Here is a 19,632-nt window from a genome sequence, read left to right as displayed (position 1 = left end):
ACTATTGCTACATGGAAAGGCCAAAAGCATGTAACTGACATACAAGTAGTTTCAAACAGATCATGTTTTAATTATCCTAGATTTCCTCACAAAAATTCTACATCTATCTGTCTTCTTTCACTTCAGATTTTTAGTACATAAAGTATTTTGAGAGAACTTAAATTTTGATTCAGCAATGAAAATTATTGCCATATTGTCCTTCATTCTATTAAGAAGCTTAAGAATTTGAAGTACTTTAAGATACACCATATTTACCTTTATGCATGTGGAATTAAAAAAGAAATAGCAGTCATTCCCAACTTCTGCCATTTTCAACTTTCTTGCTGCTAATCCAATGACTGTTATATATATATAAAATGTTTATATGTCTGTGTGTTTGTGTAGGAATTTCAGGAATGTAAATATAAGAACTATGTAAGGAGGAAAAATATTTCTTTTCCACAGTCTTTCAGGCTATCAGCAGTATTCTTTTAAAACTGACCTCCTGTTGACAGTATATCACACGATAGATTATTCTTAAAGAAATTTAAATTAGAAGATACCTTCTCTAGCTTTGCAGAAATGTTGAAAGTGGTTGCTACTAAGCATACAAACTCAAACTTCCAGAATTTTCCTCTGTTACCTAATCCATTGTTTGCTCATCACAAGTGATCTCATGTGTAACTGTAGGCTAGTTTACCTTGGTGACTGTAGCTTGCCTATTCTGCTATCTTAATCAAAAGACTATGAAAAAAATAGCATACATTTTCTCTCCGTATTCTGGTTGAATAAGGAATATAAACTGGTTTATACTTCATAATTAAAAAGTAGGAAGTATTTCACAGGTAAGAATCTATTTCTGTCTGTGGTGTGGAAATGAAATTAGGATTTAATAAGGTAATAGATAAATATGTTATACCTATTTCGAGAAAATAGATAATTATTTAAATCTGTACCTACTGCTATCTATGGGTTAAGGGAAAATCATACTTATCTATGACATATTAATAAGTATATAAAAAGTTAAACCACCTGTTCACCTTGAAGCTTTATTCCATTAAAAAATCCATCACAAAGGGAGAAATCAATTCTCTTATACAGAAAACTTCTGAGTACTTGAAATTTTTGAGAATTCATTGAAGACAATGTACTCATCCACAGAATGTGACATTTCAATCAGCAAATATTGAAGTTTTTATTCTAGCATCTTTACTAAAGAATTAGAACCTATGTAGTAGAAAATAAAAAGTATTCGTTGTACCCAACTTAGGAAATACCATGCAGATGACAAAGTACTAGATAAAAATGTATTGGTGTATTTCTAAATTGCAATGTACTTTTGTGTGTCCTGGTACTGTGTCTTGAATTCAGGGTCTCTTGTTCTTTCTTTGATTTTTTTGTTCAAGACTGGTACTCCACTACTTGAGCTACTTCTAGCTTTTTGGTGGTTAACTATAAATAAAGAGTCCCTGGACTTTTCTTCCCTGTCTGGCCTCAAGTTACTCAGACGATAGGAGTGAGTCACCAGTACCCCAGCTGCAAGGTACTTCTATTTGGAATTTTAAAACATCAAGACAAATATTTAAATAGATGTGTATATTCATTTTGGTTAAGTATAAGGCACTGAATTTCTTAGAAGACATGCTTTGGTATACAAATGAAAATTTAGAGGAGTTGTTCACTTAAAATATAAGCTAGAAAAAGAGTTAAGTGGTATCAGATGAAAACAAGATAAAAAATTTGACTAAACTCTTGAAATAATGGCAAACATTTAGAAAAATAGGTCCTGATATTTTCCCTGCCTTGTGACTCTCAACCAACAAAGTACCTTCTATAATGGGCTACTGGGAGAAACATCTCTATGAACATGTTTCAATAGTCTGACTTTAGATCAATTTCCTCTCTACATATGAACATGGAACCTTTTTTCTCTGTTTTCTTTTCCTTTATTATTTTCACTTTGTCTATTTTTCCTGTTGTGAATTCCATTGCAGTCTTTTATGATAGTCTTTTTATGATATATCTATCATTCTCACCATGATGATTTTTATTTGTAATGAAGTAATAGGAAATTTGTCTCTAACCGTTGGGAATAGGTTTAAAATTATTTAAATATTTTATCTTAGCCAAAGCAGTCGCCCACGTTTCTTTCTTCTTCTTGGTGCTTGCTAGAGCACTAAACATTATCAGAGAAGTCTTTCTTCCAACTTGTAATGTTCTGTAGCATCACTTTAAGTATAGTGGCCAATAGGGTCATCAGGAATATGAAAATCAGGTAAAGTCGATGGCTGCTATCAGAGTAGGAGTGTGGTTTACAACAGTCAGTCTATCCTGTGGCTTTCTCCTGGTTCGGAATCTTGTTTCTTCTAAGAAATTCCAGGAAGTGAAGAAATTGAAATATAGAAAATCATGTTTTTTGAGATATACTTAGCTTTGCAATTACAGTTCAAAATGCAAGTAGAATGTTTTGGAGATTTCCTTTTTTTGAGAAATGATAGAATACTGGACCTAGAAAATTCTGTGACAGTTTGAGAAATGACAGTTGATATGTGTAAAAATATTAAATTCTTGTCTCTTTGATACACTTGAAACAAGCTATATTTTGAGATTCTTAGAAGTTTCTGGTTCAAATATGACACAAGAATTATGGTTCTTTTGAGTGGGTAGGGAGTTAAAATTTTGAATGGATGGCTGTGTTTCCTATGAAAAATTATGGATGTATTGATAACTTCAGGTGAGAGTTTTCAGAGGTCAAAATATCAGACTGCTGGATAGTGACAGCACAATTATAGAAATAAGAACTAGGCTTTTTCCCCCAAGTGAGTGACATGGTAAAGTCAAAATCCTTCTACAACTTTAGTCTGAGGACGAGATACAATGAGACCAATTCATTGTTATTTTCTTCCGTTTTTATAATAACCTTTAAATTTTTATTTTATTGTCAAGGTGATATACAGAGGCGCTATGCTATTAAACTTAACTTTTTCCATTTTTTTAAATTCTATTTTTCTCTCTACTGTGTTCATTGTAGCGTTTTCTAACACTTTCAGTAAATTTGTGTGTGTGTGTGAGTGTGTGTGTGTGTGTGTGTGTGTGTGTGTGTGTGTGTTTCAGGAATCTCTATCGTTATTTCTGAACCTCTCTAGGGCTTCCTCCATGAACTTATTAAAATAAGCAGCAGCAAGATCTCCTTAGGAGTTAAATTTCCATCTGAAATGTCTCAACACTTGCAACATGGCATTTTTAAAAGTATCATCGGTTACTACTGGTTAACCGAAGTAGCATCAGTCGGTTACTATTGGGTAACAGATGATAAATACAACCAGAAACGGATCTTGGCTGTTACAGTGTCATCAAACCCCAGAGAAGTGGAGGGGAGGGAAGTTCATAGGAATGCAGGGCCTGGCGCCTCCGCTCTGAACTACAACTCCCACAAAGCTCTGTGACCAGAGGCCGTTTCCGGGGCAGTGTCCCGCCCCTCGCTCGTGGTTGGCCCTTATCACTCTCGGCGCCTGGATCCTCTTGTGAAGGGCCCGCTCTTCGCACTCTTGTGCAGGACTTTTCTTCCAGGCCGGACTGCTCCTCGTCCCTTCAAGGCGCTCTCGGTCGGCACTGCCTATTGGGTCCATGATGCGACGCTTGGGCTCCGTGCAGCGGAAAATGCCCTGTGTGTTTGTGACGGAGGTGATAGACGAGCCCTCGGCCAAAAGGGAGCACCAGGTACAAGTCCTGAGGTGCTGCGGGCGCCTTTGAACCCCACTGGGCCGGACTGGGCTGGGGTGGAAGGTGCCCTGAGCTCCTCGTTCTTGTTGCTTATGTGTAAAGAAGGGAGCCTAGTGAGCATTTTGGGATGGGGGTCGGTGATCTTTTTCTGTTTCCCTGCAAAGTTGCAGTGAAACTAAAAACCTCAAGCCCCCAGTAACGCCTTTCTTGCGTGGTGAACTGCCCCTCCTGGGGTAAAGCTCTACGGTAGTCAGATGGTAACCACCGATTTTCAAGAGTGGTGAGCAAGTGGAGACGTCGAGAGACTTGCTTCACCGGCTCTGATCGACGAATTCATCTAATTATTGACAGCTTGCCTTACTAGGTCACTGAAGATGAGACCACATGTAACCAGGATTTGCGTGCCTAATTCTAAGTTTGATGTTCCCTTGGTGGTTTTCTCTTCACCTCGCTCCGCGTTTTACACATGGTAGACTCTCGATAATGCTAGTGATTCTGTAAGTAACCTATGTATACCGGGATGATTAGTTAACAAATAGCCCTTCACTAGCAGAACGCCCTACTGTCAGTCGAGTGTATCCAATTTGGACAAAAACCACCACCACGTGCATATGTAATCAGTTTCACCGTTTCAGGGTTTCCACTGGCCTTCCTGGCCTTTAGGCTAAATGGCTTGCCTGTAAGGCAGAAAGTGCCCTGTTTTTTCTTTTTTACTCCCAGCTTCTAGAACCCTCATCAAAGAATGAAACTGTCATTTCATGCCAGCTTCCCATTTAACCTTGATGTTTTTGCTTTTGAACATCTGCTCTTTCTACTGCTATCTTGGTCGTTAGAAGCTCTTCATATTTCATGTCTGCTTCCTGCACTATTTAATAAGTATTACTTGCAACCCAGAATGAACATCACCTTGTTCTATGCTAGTCAAAACCCCATGGTTATTACCCAGTGTCTGACTTGGCACCTTTTAAAAAAAGCCAGAATAAGCCCAACCCATACAAAACATTGTCATCTCAATAATGGTTCCTCATATTGTTGAGGATGGATATTGCTATGTAAAAATACTCCTATCTAGGAAGAATAAACCTCTTACCTCTGCAGTTAGGCATAGCATTCAAATTCTTATTAAGGCCTCCTTTTATCAGGCTGATTCTACTCTCACTTCAAAGTAAAGACCTTTGTTTTTCAGGTTTATTTTATCCTACACAAATCATGTACAATACTGTCTGTATTTTTGGTCAAGTTGTTTTTGTTTTTCAAGTCAAACCTCCATAAATGCCTACAGTAACATAGCCAGTAGTTTCCCCTATCCAGAAAATTTAGAGGATTAACTTGATATTGACCACCTGTTATTTTTCATACATGCATGTCTTGCTTTTCCAGTAATAGTCTAGGTCTTCAATGACAATTTCCTGTACCACTCATTCTTGTGCCTTCCTTTGGTTATATTGGTAGCAAAGAGTGGTAAATAATTAAGGATCATTTATACTCATCAAGAATTGTATGCCCAGGGCTGGGAATATGGCCTAGTGGCAAGAGTGCTTGCCTCATATACATGAAGCCCTGGGTTCAATTCCTCATTACCATATATACAGAAAAGACCAGAAGTGGTGCTGTGGCTCAAGTGGCAGAGTGCTAGCCTTGAGCAAAAAGAAGTCAGGGACAGTGCTAAGGCCCTGATTCCAAGCCCCAGGACTGGAAAACAACAACAACAACAAAAAGCTATGCCCATAGTAATTGCCTTCATAAGAGCTTTTATTAATTCAAATATACATAAAACTACCATTTGCCCAGGCCTTTAGTTCAGAGAACATTCCCAACTACCAGTGTCACAGGTGAATGATAAATCCCCATTCAGTTATATCTTTAAAAGTAGTAAGTCAGTAATATAGTGGGGCAAGTTTTCTACTGTATCTGGTCCTGTTTGAAATAGTGCTTCTACTCTGTTTGTATTATACTTTATATAAATCAGTATAGTGTGCATTGTAAGGTCACTTCAGACTATAAGAGAATAGCATTTCCCAGAAATGAGAATTCTGAAAAAGGAAATTGGCAGAAATGTTAGAAAATTTCTTCTCTCATCGCTGATGCTTTTTAATTTTCTTCTTGACAGTAGGAAAGCCATACTTTTGTTAACAGTTTACTAAAGATGAAAGAAACTTCATAAGTTTCATGAAGATGAAAGAAGTGAATATTCTCATACCAAACCTAAGGAACAAGGAAAGGCAGTGATTCTTGGTAACAGTGAAAACAGGAGCAAAACAAGAGTAAAACAAAGCTTCAGATGCTGAGTACTCATATTGCAAAGAATAGAACTGAAATGTATCAAAGGGTAGAATAAGAAGGCCTAGTGGACCACTTTGGGACCCTCTTGTTTGAGGGGTCACCTGAGATACTGCCAGTGAGTCTTGCTTCTTTATGTTCCACCTGTATTGCCTGAGAGAATGCATTTCACAAACTAGATGCATTCAAAGTAAAAGACTCATAATTCATTACACTATGTGGGAATATCTGGTAACTATGAAGAAAACTTTTCAAAGGCAAGCTCCATGTAGGTTTGTTAGAAAGGCATTTAAAAATTGTCTTGGCTGATTCAAAAGTATATAAACACATGTGAGCCAATGCAGTTTATCTGATACAACTCAAAAATTTAGGTTTCCAGTATTATAATGTCTATTTAAGAATTCACTAATAATATAAGAACCATTACTTTAATTTTCTCTTGATGCAGATAGTAAGTTTTCTAAAAATGTTTTTATACTTTCGAATAAACCTAAACATTTTTAAAAGTAAAAAACTGAATGAAGAACAAAATGGTTCTGGGAGCTAAGATGGTTTTAAAGTCTGCGATCTTAAGTATCCAGACATAAATGCAAAAGCAATCATAGATCAGTTATGAACTAGTAAGTAAAGAAAACAGCATCACTTTATGTTTATTGGGCAGTTCAGAGGAAAAGCATATGATACAAGTAATCCAGAAACTATTTTCATTTTGCCTTTTTTAGGGATAACTCTGTACAGAATACAAATTGATAGTAGTTATACTGAGAAAAAGGCACCAAGAAAGAGACTATTCTAAAAGATTCTTTGTGATTAGGGCTCAATGATGAGATTATGGATGATTTCTTGTTTATACTTTTAATGTTTCAACTTTACAATTTACTTAGTTAGCTTGTAGATTTTAGCTTTGCAAAAACCAAAGGTTAAAAAACACAAGCAAAAAATGAGCCATCTTCAATCTACCATCTTTGTTCACTGAAAATGTGTCCTGAGGGAGGAAGACCAATACCCAAAGCAAGTCTTATGTGAAAAAGAGGTTTTGTAAATAACAAAAGTTTGAAAAAGTTTTGTAAATAACAAAAATTTGAAAGTTTTTGTAAATAAAAGTGATGAAGACTTTATTATCTAATTTATTCTTGAAATGCTAAAATTGTAATTGAAACATATTTTTGTCAAGCCTCGATAGCCACCTATGGAATTACTTAGATGATCTGGTTTTACCCTCATTCTCTTCCAAATTCAATGGCTGCCTTGTATTCTTCAAACAGGAGTTAAACCTCCTGTTTCAGGCCTTCTCTTCTCACATTTGTAGATCACTCTACTTCAAACGTTACCTCTCAAGGGACTCCTCTGTTCACCATATGTAAAATAGCATGTCACCTGTCTTTCCTTTACCAGATTTTTTTCCTGTAGGCTTGCCATGTGTAACATTGTATTGTGTCTTGTACTTCTGTTGTGTCTAAAGATTGCTCTAAAGAGCAATCTCATCAAAAGTGGGTACACTGTTACTCCCTTCTATACTTGCAGCATTGAGGGAAATGCTTAGTAAATAATCACCAAGTTTTATGCTTGTGTGCATCAAACACCTGTGCTAGGAATGCATCATTGCAGTGGATATGGTTCATTGTGTTAGGGAATCATGGTGGATGAAAAAACATGTTAACAGTCCATGTGGAAAATCAGGTTTATGGTGATAATATCAAAAGAGCAGGCATATAGAAAACAAAGTATTTTTGAATTGTCTTAGAATTGGTACAGCACGTGATCTCTTAGAAGTACTGAAATTCAGAACCAGGTAGGTGAATATGTGCACAAAGACAGAGACTTAAACCAGTTTCTCTTTCTTTTTTAAGCCATTTAAAGTTTTGGCAACTGAAACTCTAAGTCACAAGGCATTAGATGCAGATATACACAGTGCAATTCCAACAGAAAAAGTGGATGGAACATGTTGTTATGTTACTACCTACAAAGGTAAAATAAAACTACCAATGCTTGCTTATAAATACTACGTATTTTTTACTTAGTCATTATACAAGCTATGTACATCTGAAAATGGAGTATTTGTTCTTCACAAAAGTTTGGAAACCTCTGGAGTAAAACAAAAAGGTCATAATTATATTTATTACATCAGTGTGTTTTTCTCTTGGGGGGAGGAAAGGTAAGGTTTAACTACTAATGGCAGGAAGTATAATAAATCCTTCTTACATGTTTTCTCTAATTGCACAAGAAGTTTTTCCATGTCACAGATAACGAAATAGAGTCTAAGCTAAATTAAATGCTTTGTCCAAGATCATGTAATTAATGAATGGCTGTATTATTAATAGAATCTATCTTAGCCTGACTCTAAAGCTTGTTTTTATTGCATAATCCCAGTCCTGTTTCTATTTCCATTGTCCATGTCTTTAATTACATTTTAATGTGCTTCAAGATAGGTCAAACAGAAATTGTTTTGTATTAAGAAAAAAAGCATTGAAAAGAAAGGAAATATGCTTTATGATTACATCTGGATAGTGACATTACCTTTCAATTCCAGCCAAAGAGAACAGTTGTATAAGCATCTGGACATATTCTTTGTATCAAAAAAGGTCTTCTCAAATGCTTTTTAAAAAATCTAGTAGAATATACGCAAACTTCACCATCTTAACCATTTTGAGTTTTGGTGATACTGAGCTTACTCAGGTTTGAATTTGGCCCACAGGGTTCAGGCATATGTCTGGACTGTGATTTTCCTATTTCAGATTTCCAGTCAGAGCCAGGAAAAACAGGTACACACCACCATTTCCAGCTGCTTTAAGATGGAATCTCATGAACTTTTCTGCATAGACTGGTCTGGAACTCAAATCTTCCCGAGTCTCACCCTCCCATATAGCTCGGATGAAAGGCCTGGGCCACTGTCTTGCTATTGTTAAGGAAGGGGTTTTGTCTGTATACTAGACTGGCCTCAAACCGTGTGATGCTCCCAGTCTTAGCCTCTCAAGTGGCTAGGATTATAAGGATGCACCACTAGCTCTCAGTTGTATCTGTCATTTTTAAGACCATGTACAATTCAGTGGTGGTATGGTATGATTTACCACCACCAATCTCTAGAACTCTTATTTCTCTCTATCATCTGATGTTGGTACTTTGGCTTGAATTCACGGTTTGAATTTTTTTTTTTTCTTGTCATGGGTCATGGGGCTTGAACACAGGGATCTAGGCACTGTCCTTGAGCTCTTTTGCTCAAGGCTAGCATTATACTACGTTGAGCCACAGTTTCACTTCTGTTTTTTCTGTTGGTTAATTGGAGATAAGAGTCTCAAACTTTCCTGCCGGGCCTGGCTTTGAATGGCAATCCTTAGATCTCAGCCTCCTCAGTAGCTAGGATTACAGGCATGAAGCCACTGGCACCAAGTGGCTTTGAATTTTCATTTTGCTTTTTTGCTCAAAACTAATGCTTTTACCATTTGAGCCTTGACTTCACTTCTAGCTTAATGGGGGATAATTGGAGATAAAGAATCTCACATATGTTCCCTGACTAGGCTAGATTTGAACCCTGGTTTTTGGATCTCTGCCTTCTGAGGAGTTACAATTATAGAGATGAGCCATTACTACGCAGCTTATAACTCTTCATTTTCTAAAACTAAAACTGTAACCCCTGGGAACCTCCTATGTATTCCTCTTACTCCATCTCTTTCTGCCCCTTTAATCATATTTCTTTCCATCTAGTAATTTGACTACTTATAGGCATTTTTTTCAACATCCTGTTTTTCTTAGCATAATGTTCTCAGGTTTATCATTGTTACCATGTATTAGAATTTCATTCCCCTAAAGGCTGAATATTATTGCTCTATTTCTATGGCACATTTGTTGATCCACAGATGAGCATTTGGATTTTTCCTGTCTTGTGGGTATTGTGAACATGCTGAGATGAACAGTGGTACAATTGAGTATCTCCTGAAGTGCTGCTGCTTTCAGATTTTCTGGTTTAAATCCAGAAGTGGGTCATATATTTTTGAAGAACCATCACTGTATTTTACATAGTGGTTACACCATTTTACATTCCCACCAATAGTGCATTAACCAGGTCAGCCTCATTTCAGATTTGTCAGAATTAACTCTCAGAGCACAGTATCATATTCTGGGGAGGTAATGTTCTCAGTTTGGATAAAGGAGGCTTCCTGTACTTACATACAATACTGAGTAAAATGAACATTGAATATTCTTATGAAAGGATGTTTTAATTTTTTATCTAATCCTCATTATTAAACAAAGCAAGTCTTTTCATAACAGTAGGTACTGCTAGGTGCTACGTATCCGGGACTGTGTATTTCCCTTTCTCTTCAATGATTGTTTTTCTTAGAGAGATAACTACTGTTTATTGGAATATTCTGCTTTGAAGTCTCTTGATATAAATTTTGTTTTATATCTTATATTTTCCTTTTCCTTTTATTGCATTAGATAAGCCATACCTTTGGGCTCGACTAGATAGAAAACCCAACAAACAAGCTGAAAAAAGATTTAAAAATTTTCTACATTCCAAAGAGAACTCACAAGGTTAGTGGACAGTGCTTTAAACTTTACAAAATACTAGGTGAAATTTGTGTTTTATCTATTGATGTTATTTTTATACATTCTATCCTTTTGAATATCCATAAAATAGAAAAAGATGGTAATTGCATAGTTTTATATATGAATATTCTTAAAAGTATTTTAAAATACTCCTAATATTTCTGTGATTGTTATAGTGTGAATCTATTTTGATAAAACATATCTTATAAATAGATATATTTTGACTTAATGTAAGAGACAATTGAAAATTGAACACTGATCCTCATATCTAGGCCTCCTGAGTAGCTAGTATTACAGTTGTGAGCCATCATAGCATTGGTGAATTAGTAATTTTAATTACTGCATTAAGATGTCTGTTATACATAGTATATGCATATATAATCACATTATCTCTCTGTATATTTGTAAATATATAGCTATACCTATATAAGTGTTTCTATATATATATGTCTGTTTTTATTTTTGCCACTCCTAGACAGTGCCTGAGCACTGTCCCTGGCTTCCTTTTGCTCAAGACTAGCACTCTACCACATGAGCCACAGCTCAATTTCCAGCTTTTTTATGTTTATGTGGTGCTGAGGAATCAAATCCAGGGTGTCATGCATGCTAGGCAAGCACTCTACCACTAAGCCACATTCCCAGACCCTATGTGTTTATATGTAAACATGTGTGTGTGTGTATGTGTGTATTTGTGTTCATAGTTTATTACAAATTCAGGATAAACTTAAACATAATGTAATACTAACCACTTTGTTTAGACTATAGTGAAAATAATGGTGGTGTATTTAATTAAAAAATTTAAATGTCAATACCCAACACTAAGTAGCCAGGCACTTATAGTAAGAATAGAAAATTTGTGTCATATCTGATACTGAGGTTTCATTGGCTACCTCCACTTTCTATCTGTATGTGTTCAGCCCTTTCTATTTTTTAAAGTATCGCCACAGTAAATTTTTCTCTTTCTAGAATTTCTTTGGAATGTGGAAGAGGATTTCAAACCTGTCCCAGAGTGCTGGATACCAGCAAAGGAAATAGAACAACTGAATGGGAATCTGGTGCCTGATGAAAATGGACACATTCCTGGTATCATGAAATATCTTCTCAACTGCAATTTTAGTAGTATAAGTAAAAGTTCCATGTAACTAGAAGTCGCTGAATTTAATTTTTTCTTTTTCTTCTTTTTTTTTTTTTTTGCCAGTCCTGGGCCTTGGACTCAGGGCCTGAGCACTGTCCCTGGCTTCTTCCCGCTCAAGGCTAGCACTCTGCCACTTGAGCCACAGCGCCGCTTCTGGCCATTTTCTGTATATGTGGTGCTGGGGAATCGAACCTAGGGCCTCGTGTATCCGAGGCAGGCACTCTTGCCACTAGGCTATATCCCCAGCCCCCTGAATTTAATTTTTAACCTGGTTCTTCATTTTATTTATATATATGATGTAAAAGTTAATTTTAGGTAAAACCCATTTACACGAACACATTTCATATTTCTAATGTCCTCTTAGGTTTATAATTTTCTCTAAGGTAGACGCATTTTACCCAGCTATCATTTGTAAGAGTTAATAAAAGTTGAGATCACAAATGTGTAATGGACTCAGATCATAAAAGCCCTTGCGATCCATCAGTCTACTGGAATTTTATTTTATTTTTTAAATAACAATCGTAAAGCAGAGATACAGAAAAACTCAACTGTTGAAAAGAACTAGAGCTATGATGAGAATTTGGTGGGTTTCAGTGGAGCCTCCTTGACCAGCAAAGGTATCAGGGATGAGTAATAAAGGCCAAAACTGTAGCTCAAATTGGCATATATCCTGGCCTGTCTCTGTTTTAGACCTATCCATAGTGAAGGAACCTCTTCTGAGTGTCAAGAGTGTAATCTAGTGTCCATATGTAATCTAATAGTAAAGTGTTAGTACATATTGGAACTCAACAGATTGTAGGACACCTATTTTCTCTGAAATGTTGGGCACTGTGCTGAGGAGTAATTAATAGATTAATTCCCAACACAATAAACAGATGAACCCTGTGTGATTGAAAATAAATGAAATAAAAGCATTAACTTCCCTGCTGATTTTAAAAGTGTATGCTAAGAGACACAGAAAACATGGAAGTTTTACAATAAAAATTTAACTACCCATATTTTCAATTCAAACAAAATCTATGTAATAATATTTTTTTTCTTTAATGACAGGTTGGGTACCAGTAGAGAAAAACAGCAAACAGTATTGCTGGCATTCTTCTGTAGTGAATTATGAATTTGAAGTTGCTCTTGTACTAAGGCATCATCCTGATGAGCCTGAGCTTTTGGAAGTAAGTGCAGTGCCACTATCAGATCTCTTAGAGCAAACCTTGGAGCTTGTTGGAACAAATGTGAATGGAAACCCATATGGTGAGTGAAGCCCTTTTCTTGTTCAGTTATAATAATTCACTCAGCTTAAAAATCATATATACTCCCTAAGAAAAACCTAACATTGTTTCCTAGGATGTCACATTTGAATGAAAACAGGAGGACTTCATATGCTTAGATTATTCTCTCTTCCCAAAGAGCCAATAAAACTTTCTTCTAGCTGTATTTAAAAATGTTTTGAACTTTTTTCTTTTTAAATTTGGAGAGGTACATTTTCTCTTTGAGACCTTTTGAATGGATATAGCTAATTGCAAATTTCACTACTTAGGACTGGGAAGCAAGAAACATCCACTGCACTTTCTTATACCACATGGAGCATTCCAAATAAGAGATCTGCCTGCACTGAATCACAGTGACCTCCTGTCCTGGTTTGAAGGTTGCAGAGAGGGTAAAATTGAAGGAATTGTATGGCACTGCAGTAATGGCTGCTTAATTAAGGTAATCACAGTGGTAATGCCTTGGGTATGTTGTCATTTGTACTTATAGTAAAGGAGTGGCATGCAAATTCTCTGAACAAATTGTAGCAATTTTGGCTTACAATAAGGAAACCTAATTCCCTTACTTCATGTGACATCACATTCCCCTTTCTCTTTTTCTTCTCCTTTTTTTTTTTTTTTTTGAGACAGCCTCATTATGTGTCCCAGACTGGCCTTGAACTCTTCTCTGGATTCTCCCACCTCAGTCAAGTTCTGGGATTACAGCAGTGTGCCAGTATATCTGGTTTTATATGCTACCAATGTTTTATGCTAAAATAGTGCCATTTCATGATGATTTGGTGGACATTGGTTATATCCAATATTCTTCAGAATAAAAAGTAATGTCATGTGTTCCCCGCCTTCAAAATTCATGTTATAGTATTCTCTGAGAAGTTCTGTGGCTGGCTTAACTTAACATCTCCCAAATTAACCTGATGTCAAATTTACTGAGTGCACACAGCTGGCAAGTGACAGCTCATATTTAAAGAATGAATTACAATTTGTGCTCTGTTTCCTGTCTCATGTATGTTCTAACACATTTAAAACTAATGGCACTCAGAACGAAATATACCATATTGCTATACAATATAGTCCCTTTGATAAGAATGTCTCTTCACCCACTTTATTTTCTGTTTGCAACACGTATTACTTATTAAATTTTTATGGAGTCCAGGTTATATTACTGGCATGTGTCCACATGCTAGATATACAGGGTGACCAGAATAATGTTTGCCTTCATGAAGCTCACATTCTTAGAGGGAAGATAGACAATAAAAGGAAACTGTAATGTGATAGAAAAAAAGTGGATCCATTACAGTGTATGGCAGATAGTAGGTTCCCCAAATAAATAATTCCTAAACAAAGAGATTATTATATTCATAGAAGAAGGCCAATGCTAACACCTTCTTTCTTCTTTCCAGGTCCATCGCCATCATCTTGGTTTATGCTGGCCAGTTTCTGAGACTTATATGAATTCAAAACCAGTTATTATCAATATGAACCTGAACAAATATCACTGTGCTTTTGATACTAAATGTCTGTTTGATACTAAATGTCTGTTCAATCAACTTTCAAAAATAGATAAACAGAAATTTGGTAGGCTCAAAGATTTAATACTTGATATATAAAATGGGAATACATTTGAAATTAACTTTAACTTTGAATTCAGATCTTGAATATTCTACATTTCAAGGGCAAAAATACTTCAAAATGCCTGTCTCTCTGGGAAACATATCAAGGTCTTCTACCATTCAAAGAAGTTACCTATTCAAATATTTATTTAAATCCACAGATAAATTTTACCTACACAGAAAAGTATAATGATCAGTAAACTTGTACAAAGGCTTAACCTTACAATTTAATGTATACAAATATCAATGTATTCATATTTTATTATAGATAGGATCTGAGAATCTTTACATAAATTAAGAATATATGAAACTAATTTTAAATGTCAAAATAGTTTATTCTCATTCTTAAAAAACCTAAGACATTATGAATGTAGACAAATTTGCATAGTTCATTGCCTATTTTATGGCTATAACATTGTGAAGTCTTCAAATTTTTAAATTTTATTCACTAAAACTCCCATTTAAGTCAAGGTATAAGGTGTTGAGAAGGAAATTCTCTAGTTCAGAAACCTGATTTCCAGATCAAATTTTAACTTATAAAACAAAGAAATAAATTAAACCATACTTATATGTGTTCCTTAGTATATAGGGAAATTGTCAGGACTCTTGTCACCTTCAGATTGTTCAGAAGTGTCAAGAGGACTAGGTAATTCAACTCCACATTGCTCAGAAAGTTTTCTTAACTTTTCTTCTAAGAGAATATTTTTTTTCACTTCTTCTTTATAATTATATTTCAGATCTTCAATTTCTTCAAAGAATGAAGGATCGAAATGTTCCAATTCTTTTTTGAGATTTTTTATTTCATCCTAATAGGAAAATACTATCTTTAAAAATCACATATAGTAATACATTGTTTAGATGTGAACTAAAGAGGTATAGTTATAAACATAAAATCCAAATTAATTATATAACTGTAGGCATAAGTATTTTCTTAAGATTTTGTTAACATTATCCCATTGTACAGTATAAGTAGCCTGTTAACTGCCAAATAAAATGATTCATTGTATAAGTTCTGTTCTAATCTTTAAAATTTAGGAACTCTAAATTATGATAAGCAAAGAGATAATCAAGAGACTTTGATATTTATAATTCTGATGTTACTCCAATACATTTTCGTTAAGCCTTCATTTATGATTTGTTTACAGACATTTAATACTTAATGAATTATGACCAACTTTTTATTAATGTATTTATTATCAGAAAAACCCTGGGACATCTGCCTAAGCCTAGGCATCTGGTCACACAGTTCCCAACATGACCCTAAATTTATATTCAGAAAATATTTTAAACATTGTAAAGAATTATATTTGTTAATTAATAAATAAATTTACTCCTGAATCCAATTCTGTCTTGTCAGAATTTTTTTTAGGTCTTATTTAAGAAGCTTTTACCATAGATAAACATAAGGGCCTTCATAATATTAAGCTAAAATTCTATAAAAAAATTGTAGATTTACATTTACTTTAAACTCAAAGATGTTGATCCTAAAAATAGTTTTCTATAGTTTTCAGAAAATATCTATATACTAAGATTTATGTATACTTAGTAATTACCTTCAAATGTTGCTTTTCTAGATCTGATACTTTTAGCTGTGCCTCTAGATCTTGTATCTCTTCTTTTAGTTGATCAACACCTGCCAAAACATAAAAATTAAACTCAGATTTTTCTCACTCTGAATAACTTCAAGGTAAACGTTAAACTTAAGCCCACAGGCTAGGCATATTCACCATTTCAGACAGTGAATCTTATGTATAACCTTTTAGGTACAGTATTTCATGGCAAGCAAAAACAGAAAAGTTATCTGGTAAGTACTAAAGTATAGCATAAGGCTAGTGTTTAAAATAATACAAATTCTTACTTTTTACAGAAAAATCCTTCAGCCAGTAAAGTCTGTTAGACATAAAAGCACAGCAAAAGAAAAGCGGACTAAGTAAATTCCCTAACAAAGCAATAGGTCAGTTCACATTCATTTTTTAATTTCTATGGGACAACATTGAAGACAAGTGATACAACACACAAATAAGTTTCAACTGATATGTCTGCAAGTATAGCACAAAGGTTTGCATTTACTGGCTTCTCACAATGAAATAAACCTTGTTTTAATGCTGTCTTTGCTCCATACATCTGGACACTCAACACTATATAAAATGTGTCATGTCATCTTGTATAACCCTGCAGATAAATTGTTTTGAATGCTAAAGTTTGAAAAATAGGCAAAAATATGACTCAGACCAGCATTAAGCTACTCATGGAATATAACTGAGTATAACTTGGAGACAAAAGAAAATAAGAAACGAGATTAGAAAAGCTAGGGAATTTGCTCAGTATCAACAGCATTAACAAGTCTTTTGTACTTTGTCTCCTCCTGTATACATGAGTGCTACTGGATAAATTTCAATTTTTTAACTATAGGCAGTGAAGAACAGTGATTGAGTAGGGAATGGGAAGGAGCTTCAAAGTTTCATATACTTAAGTTTTAATCAGCCTCTTGGTACTTCCTAGCTGTCATGATCTCTGGGACAACATATTACATATTCAAATGGGGACAGCTTAGAATTTAAACATTACTCACCATACAGGACTACTGGAATAAAATACAATGCTCATGAAGAACTTAGCCTTTAGTTGTAAAAGTGTACATAAACGATGGCTAAAGCCAAAGTACCATTCATACATGGTTGTGCAAGCCTATAATACCATCTAGAGAGGCAGATGCAGAAGAATCACTTAAGTGAGCTCAAAGTTAGCTAGACCTTATCTCAAAAACAAAAATACAAGCAAAAGGGTCTGGCATTTGCCCAGGAGCATGGCTTAAATAGTACAACACTATGCATCGCAGGTTTTGAGTTAAATCCCTAGTACCACAAAACATAGCTGGGTGTCAGTGGCTCTTGTCCAATTAACTTGGGAGGCTAAAAATGGTAGGATTCCTGGCAGAAAAGTCTGAGATGCCTTTTCACCCCAGAACTGGATACAGAGGCAGATGCTTGACAGCGAAGTTTTGTAAATGTCTGAGAATGAGTATCTTTGTTCCAGTCCAGCCTGGGAAGAAGAGTCTAAAAGACTGAGTCTCAACAGTAGAAGCCGAGTATGGTGGTGTGTACTTGTAATACCAGATGTGATGAGAAGCCTAAAATAGGCAGATTGTAATCTAGGTATGTGTCTCAGTAGGAGGCAAAAGTATCTCAAAACTAACCAGTACAAAAATTGGCTGGAGGGTGCTCAGCAGAAAAGTATCTGCTCTAGCAATGTCAGACCTTGCAATCTCAGCACGACCGAACATACTAGAAGTACGTTGGAATGACATTGTATGATACTAAAAGAGCCTATGAAGTAGTCAAAAATGGCTCAGCAATACACTGCTACAATTCTGTAGGGCAGAACTTGGCACTTCCATTGAACTATCAAGTAATGGCATAATTGGGTCAGGAAGTTCACCAAAGAGTTATTTTATAATATCAAACTTGCAACTGTACTAAATGCCTATCAAAAGACAAATGACTCACTATTTTATCAATGCAATAAAATATAGATTAAAAGGATGACAGACTTCAAAAGATGTCTATGATTAAAAAGATGTCTATGATAAATTGTTAAAGCCAATAAACTAGAAGTATGGTGGTATTTCAGTTTTGTGACATCCTCCAGAAAAATATCTATAGACTTATGTGCAGAGAAATACACTATATATCTGATAATTATATATACCATATAATTTGTACTATAAACATAGTACAAATACTAAAATCATAAATACTAAATACAAATACTAAAAATATAGGAAAATTTATATTATAATTCTACAGATTATATACTATAATTTATATAGTATGTATATAGTTATATATAATGTGTATATCCTATTATATTTGCTCTAGTTATATCCTATAATACTGGCAGAAGCACTTAATTAGTAAATCATCAAACTAGTATTAGAGGAAACACAAACATGCCTGGATAAACACATCTCACAGAAATTATCTTAAATCTTAAAATATTATCTTGGTAGTCTCTATATCACAAAAAGGAAAACAAGGGTCAAAAATGTTAAGTGACTTTACTGAGCCAATTCCACAGCCTCCTCCCATATGGCCCCAGAGCCAGTAACTTTGCTATGGTGCCCATTATGGATCATCTCTGAAAACCAAACTGAGAATGTCAAGCACTGCCTTGTTGTACCTCAGGTGGAAACATGTGAATGATATTCAAATTTTTCATTGCATATATTTTTTAAAAAGCAGCTTGAAGATTGATTTTGGGGTTCAGATATTTGGCAACAGAACCTGCAAACAAGGACACAGATATGTACACAGACATACGTACTATACACATACATACACATAACATAGATAAATACACATATAGATGTGTTTAATGCATATAGGAATAGAATGATTAGTGTCTAAACAGGAATGGGAGTAGACAGTTTTTTAATAGGAAAAATAATTCAGATAATATTAATTGTAATTTTTAAAATTAGTAACAAAAAAGAACAGATCACATTTAGAAAAAACTGTTCAGAGGGATCAAAAATAACATTTAAACATCAAAGGCAACAGATTTATTTAGTATACATTGCTTAACCCTGTACTGTGATTAAATCTATAAAACTTAGATGGGACACAAGGAGAAAAACACATGTCCTTGATAGTATAAACACTTCAAAGGGCTAAATACAAATGTATTTAAAGAGAGATGACAGCTCTAAAACTTCATGTAAGGGATTTGATTTTACAAGAAAACAATAATCAGAAATCTAAACAGAAATGGCAAACCCTAATTAATAAACTTGGGGTAGCTAACAAGTCTTATACATTACCATGTATGGTGCTTTCTGCTCTGCTCTGGTCCTTGTTAACTTCTATCTGATGAATTAATTCTGCTTTTTCTTTGTCCAGCTGACTATTTGCTAATCTAGAATACAATGGTAGCTTGTTAAAAACAGAAACAAAAGTAATACAGACATTCTTCTGTTAAATACATGAGCATTTCTTTTTTTGGCAGTGAACCTATAGGCTTTTATTCTGAACATGTGCATTTCTTGTAAGTGACTGATATACAGTATTCAAACATATAGCAATTAACAATGAAAATATTT

General features: G+C 34.9%; 2 protein-coding genes across 7 annotated transcripts in view; one reads left to right on the top strand and one right to left on the bottom strand.

Moving 5' to 3' along the window:
* The first annotated feature begins 3,499 nt into the window (after nt 1-3,499).
* C1H12orf29 (chromosome 1 C12orf29 homolog) lies at nt 3,500-14,726 on the top strand. The gene is made up of 7 exons (XM_048358632.1): nt 3,500-3,699; nt 7,833-7,950; nt 10,417-10,512; nt 11,494-11,610; nt 12,713-12,910; nt 13,197-13,366; nt 14,325-14,726. Exons 1-7 carry the CDS (start codon nt 3,607-3,609, stop codon nt 14,529-14,531), a joined length of 999 nt encoding a protein of 332 aa, XP_048214589.1. The 5' UTR covers nt 3,500-3,606; the 3' UTR covers nt 14,532-14,726.
* Nucleotides 14,727-14,848: 122 nt separating this feature from the next.
* Cep290 (centrosomal protein 290) overlaps nt 14,849-19,632 on the bottom strand; it is a 67,571-nt gene continuing 62,787 nt past the window's right edge. For 5 of the 6 annotated variants that reach the window (XM_048358621.1, XM_048358581.1, XM_048358591.1 and 2 more), the window contains 3 exons: nt 19,354-19,448; nt 16,088-16,167; nt 14,849-15,340 (listed from right to left, as the gene is read on the bottom strand). In XM_048358621.1, the coding sequence (XP_048214578.1) occupies nt 15,113-15,340; nt 16,088-16,167; nt 19,354-19,448 (403 nt within the window). In that variant the 3' untranslated portion in view covers nt 14,849-15,112. Of the gene's footprint in view, nt 15,341-16,087; nt 16,168-19,353; nt 19,449-19,632 lie in introns of those variants that run through there. The other variant, XR_007212779.1, reaches the window with a different exon arrangement.

This window comes from Perognathus longimembris, chromosome 1 (genome assembly GCF_023159225.1).
Source record: "Perognathus longimembris pacificus isolate PPM17 chromosome 1, ASM2315922v1, whole genome shotgun sequence".
Classification (NCBI taxonomy): Eukaryota; Metazoa; Chordata; class Mammalia; order Rodentia; family Heteromyidae; genus Perognathus; species Perognathus longimembris.
Note: the sequence above shows the minus strand (reverse complement) of the source record. Positions and strands in the feature narration are given on the sequence as shown.

Coding starts and splice junctions, on each gene's coding strand:
- C1H12orf29 (XM_048358632.1), top strand. CDS start 3,607: ATGATGCGACGCTTGGGCTCCGTGCAGCGGAAAATGCCCTGTGTGTTT. Junction 3,700..7,832: donor CGGCCAAAAGGGAGCACCAG/GTACAAGTCCTG, acceptor TTCTTTTTTAAG/CCATTTAAAGTTTTGGCAAC. Junction 11,611..12,712: donor TGAAAATGGACACATTCCTG/GTATCATGAAAT, acceptor CTTTAATGACAG/GTTGGGTACCAGTAGAGAAA.